This window comes from Morone saxatilis, unplaced genomic scaffold, assembly GCF_004916995.1.
Source record: "Morone saxatilis isolate NCDOM2014 unplaced genomic scaffold, NCSU_SB_2.0 Contig1, whole genome shotgun sequence".
Classification (NCBI taxonomy): domain Eukaryota; kingdom Metazoa; phylum Chordata; class Actinopteri; family Moronidae; genus Morone; species Morone saxatilis.
In genome coordinates, this window is record NW_023339651.1 from 13,792,349 (window position 1) to 13,795,516 (window position 3,168).

General features: G+C 40.0%; 1 protein-coding gene across 6 annotated transcripts in view; it reads right to left on the reverse strand.

Annotated features, from left to right (window-relative positions):
• Positions 1-3,106, reverse strand: part of LOC118328823 (myoferlin-like) — a 26,123-nt gene extending 23,017 nt beyond the window's left edge. For 5 of the 6 annotated variants that reach the window (XM_035662779.1, XM_035662747.1, XM_035662763.1 and 2 more), the window contains exons 1-3: positions 2,892-3,106; positions 1,922-1,977; positions 1,532-1,623 (exon numbers count right to left, since the gene is read on the reverse strand). In XM_035662779.1, the coding sequence (XP_035518672.1) occupies positions 1,532-1,623; positions 1,922-1,977; positions 2,892-2,979 (236 nt within the window). In that variant the 5' untranslated portion in view covers positions 2,980-3,106. Of the gene's footprint in view, positions 1-1,531; positions 1,624-1,921; positions 1,978-2,119; positions 2,165-2,891 lie in introns of those variants that run through there. The other variant, XM_035662771.1, reaches the window with a different exon arrangement.
• Positions 3,107-3,168: the final 62 nt, after the last annotated feature.

The window sequence follows — 3,168 nt, forward strand, 5'->3', positions numbered from 1 at the left end:
GAGAGAGAGAGAGAGAAACTACACCAATACACTAATGAACATGAAGAAGATGATGACGAGGTTGTAGTCTTGTTTTGACCCATCTAAAATACTTTAACAGAAGTGTGCACTGTGTGTAAAATGTCTTTACTTCTTCAAGTAATCTCTAAGAATAATATTTAAATGAAAGCAGACTGAAATCAAACCTCAAGCATGTGTTATTTCACACTGAAAAAACTGTCGTACGGAAATGAGACATCTCGTCCTATAGGCAGACATTGATTCTCAACTGTTGTGATCAAGACTGTGCTGCTATTTACACAAGGGAACATTGTCCCACACCCCCTGATTCCTTTCTAAAATCTAATTAGTTAAGAAGACACCGATTGCTTCGACAGGGATTACCCATAATAGCAGCTGGGAAACTATTTGACAAAAAGAGAGAGAAGCCTTTTCTGCCCTGCTTTGTCGATCTTTAGGGAGTGTGTCAGACGGGCCAGCCCAGTGGAAAACTTGACTCAATTTAACAAGGACTCATGTGCTGGAAATCCACATTTGTAAAGCTCCTCCCTCGGTTATGACTGTCCCGTGCACTGGGGAAACTCTTACTAGGTGAAACATATGAACAGGGAAACAATATACCATATAGTGTGTGTTTGACATAAATCATAGAGACAGATACACTTTCATGTGCTTTGTTTTCTAACTGTAGACAAGACTTTGATAGCAGTAATTAGTGATGCAGAGAAAACATTCTCTGTGGCTGGTCTAGATTGGTCCCATATGTGATTCTGGCTTTAAATGGAAGTAGCAACCTTGAGCTGTTTTCGAGAAACATTTTGCATGACAGCGCCTCTCCTCACACAATATTAAAGCAGTTCATACAGCACGTACTGAAGTTACGCTACTACAGTATTGGCTCATAACGTATTTTCCTTTAAGATTTGTGCCTGTCAGTGACTGAGTTCCACACAAATCCCAGAGAGAGAGAGAAAACAAACAGCGATTCATCAATTCATTGTTGCCCAATCAGAAACAGACATCCCACACAACCACAGCAAGTCTCAGCATGGCAAGCAGGGTGTGAGGGGGCAGAGGCAGCCAACTACATAACTTACACTGGGTTACAATGAAAATACCTAACTTACTTTCCTTGAACGTGTCAGTGTTAATAATAATGTGTATGTTAACTAATGGGTGGTGGCCTTTGGCATGTACAAATAACAATTTTGCTTCAGATTTAAGACAGGCCTAATGATACAGATTGACACACTGGCCAGATACAACATGAGCTGTTCATGTTGTATCTGAATAACCGACAACTACTGACATCCATACAACCAAAAGAGAGACACGCACACACCTCAGCTGCTGTTGGCTAACCTGCTGTCTAATTAAACATACTCATTTCCTAGAAGGTTTTCGCACAGACAAAAAGTTTGCACTGTGACTCAGAGAGGTGAGGCACACAGCTTCTCTTTCATCACTGTGAGCCGTCTGTTGCAAAAAGCTAATAGGGGAGCTCAGTTTCAGGGGCCTGCGTTGCACTTACTTATCTTTCCCAATAGTTTCATAGTCTTTCACAACCACATCTATGTAGGAGCTAGAGTCCAGCGGAGTGCCTTTCAGATCGAACTCAAGCACCTGCAAGACAAGATGAGGGACACACAGTCCATTACGTATGGTACTTAAGTCCTGAGGAAGCAAAGTTTTATCTGGGAGTCACATAATCTATTGACATGGTCAATACATACTGAGGCAGTCATATGATGTTTGTCACAGTTTATATTTACCATGTGATGTCTACTGTATTTAAAGTGGGAAAATCTTGCAGCAAATTAATTATTCCTGCTTTCCTCAGTAGCTGATCCAAATGATTCTTGTTTAAAGAGATATCTGCATGTTTGATGTGTGCAAGCGTGTGTTTGTGTGATGGATTTACCTCATTCCATACAGGATTCACCTCACTGTCAATCCATTTTGTTTTCTTCTTCTCCTCTAAAAGTGAAACTATCGTGAATATTTATTTAAAACATTTGCAGCCATTTGACGTTCACATTCCTAAAAATGAAAATACTGAATGGTACATGACTTTTAAAAGATTAGGGGCACACACTGGTCAACCAAGCCAAGAATTCACCTAAAACCATTTTACCCACTGCACAGTTTTAGAGCTTTTAATCTAAACTGGCACAGTTCTGTATGTTTTAGGTCAAAAGTGATGTTGTCAGTTGCTGCCTTTACATGGAGGAAGAAGAAGTGCCACACCTGTGGGTAATGATGTTGACACCTGTACAAAAAAATCAGCTGAGAGCAACTAGGCCTGATTGCCAGGATCATTACCATTTCAGGAGGAAATACAATTCTGTGTCTGATACAGAACTGTGTCTCGTATCATTTCAATTCAGTAGCTGAAGGCTGATTTCCCTATATGTTCTACCTTATCTTTTCCATACAGCCTTGTTCTTTGTCTGTCTAAGCTCACGCGTACACACTTTATCCTACAGGTCCTAGCATGGTCCCTACCCAGCTGTCTTTGCAGATTGGAAATGCTGTGACTTGTTGGGAAAGTCTTCAATGGTGCAATACAACTTCTGCTGATTAAGTTTCTGAACTGCATTCAACAACAACACAGACGCTCAAAGTTTTTAAACTCTCAATGGACTATTGGGATTACAGGTAATGCACAAGTAGCCTAAAAGAAAGGTATAAAGAAGGAGAAAAAAAGTACTGCTGTATAGTTTATTTATTGCATGGGTTACCTCCATAAAGTGACGTCATACTAGATAAAATTATAATCAATTAAGTGACAATAAACTTACCATTAAGTTCAAAAGACGCACTTTACATTCTTTTTAAGTCATTTCCCTGTAAATCCAAACTCAAAAACTTTAGTTTAAAATGACACTTACCTTTAAAAATCACAGAGGCAACTGGATCAGGATTTCCAAGTTTCTTTTTAGGCAGACCTTTAGCCGACTCTACTACAACCCGCAACATGGCAACACACAGGTTAAAAAAAAAAGACTAAATGAATGAAGTTAAAGATAAAAAAATAAAATTTACACAGGATTGTCGTGCTTTGGCATCCTCACTGCCCCATCACTAAAACACACAGGGCAGGGCTGAGGAAGTATATTTCTAACGAGAGCCTACAGAGAGGGGGGGGGTGGGGGGGGTTAGGGCGGG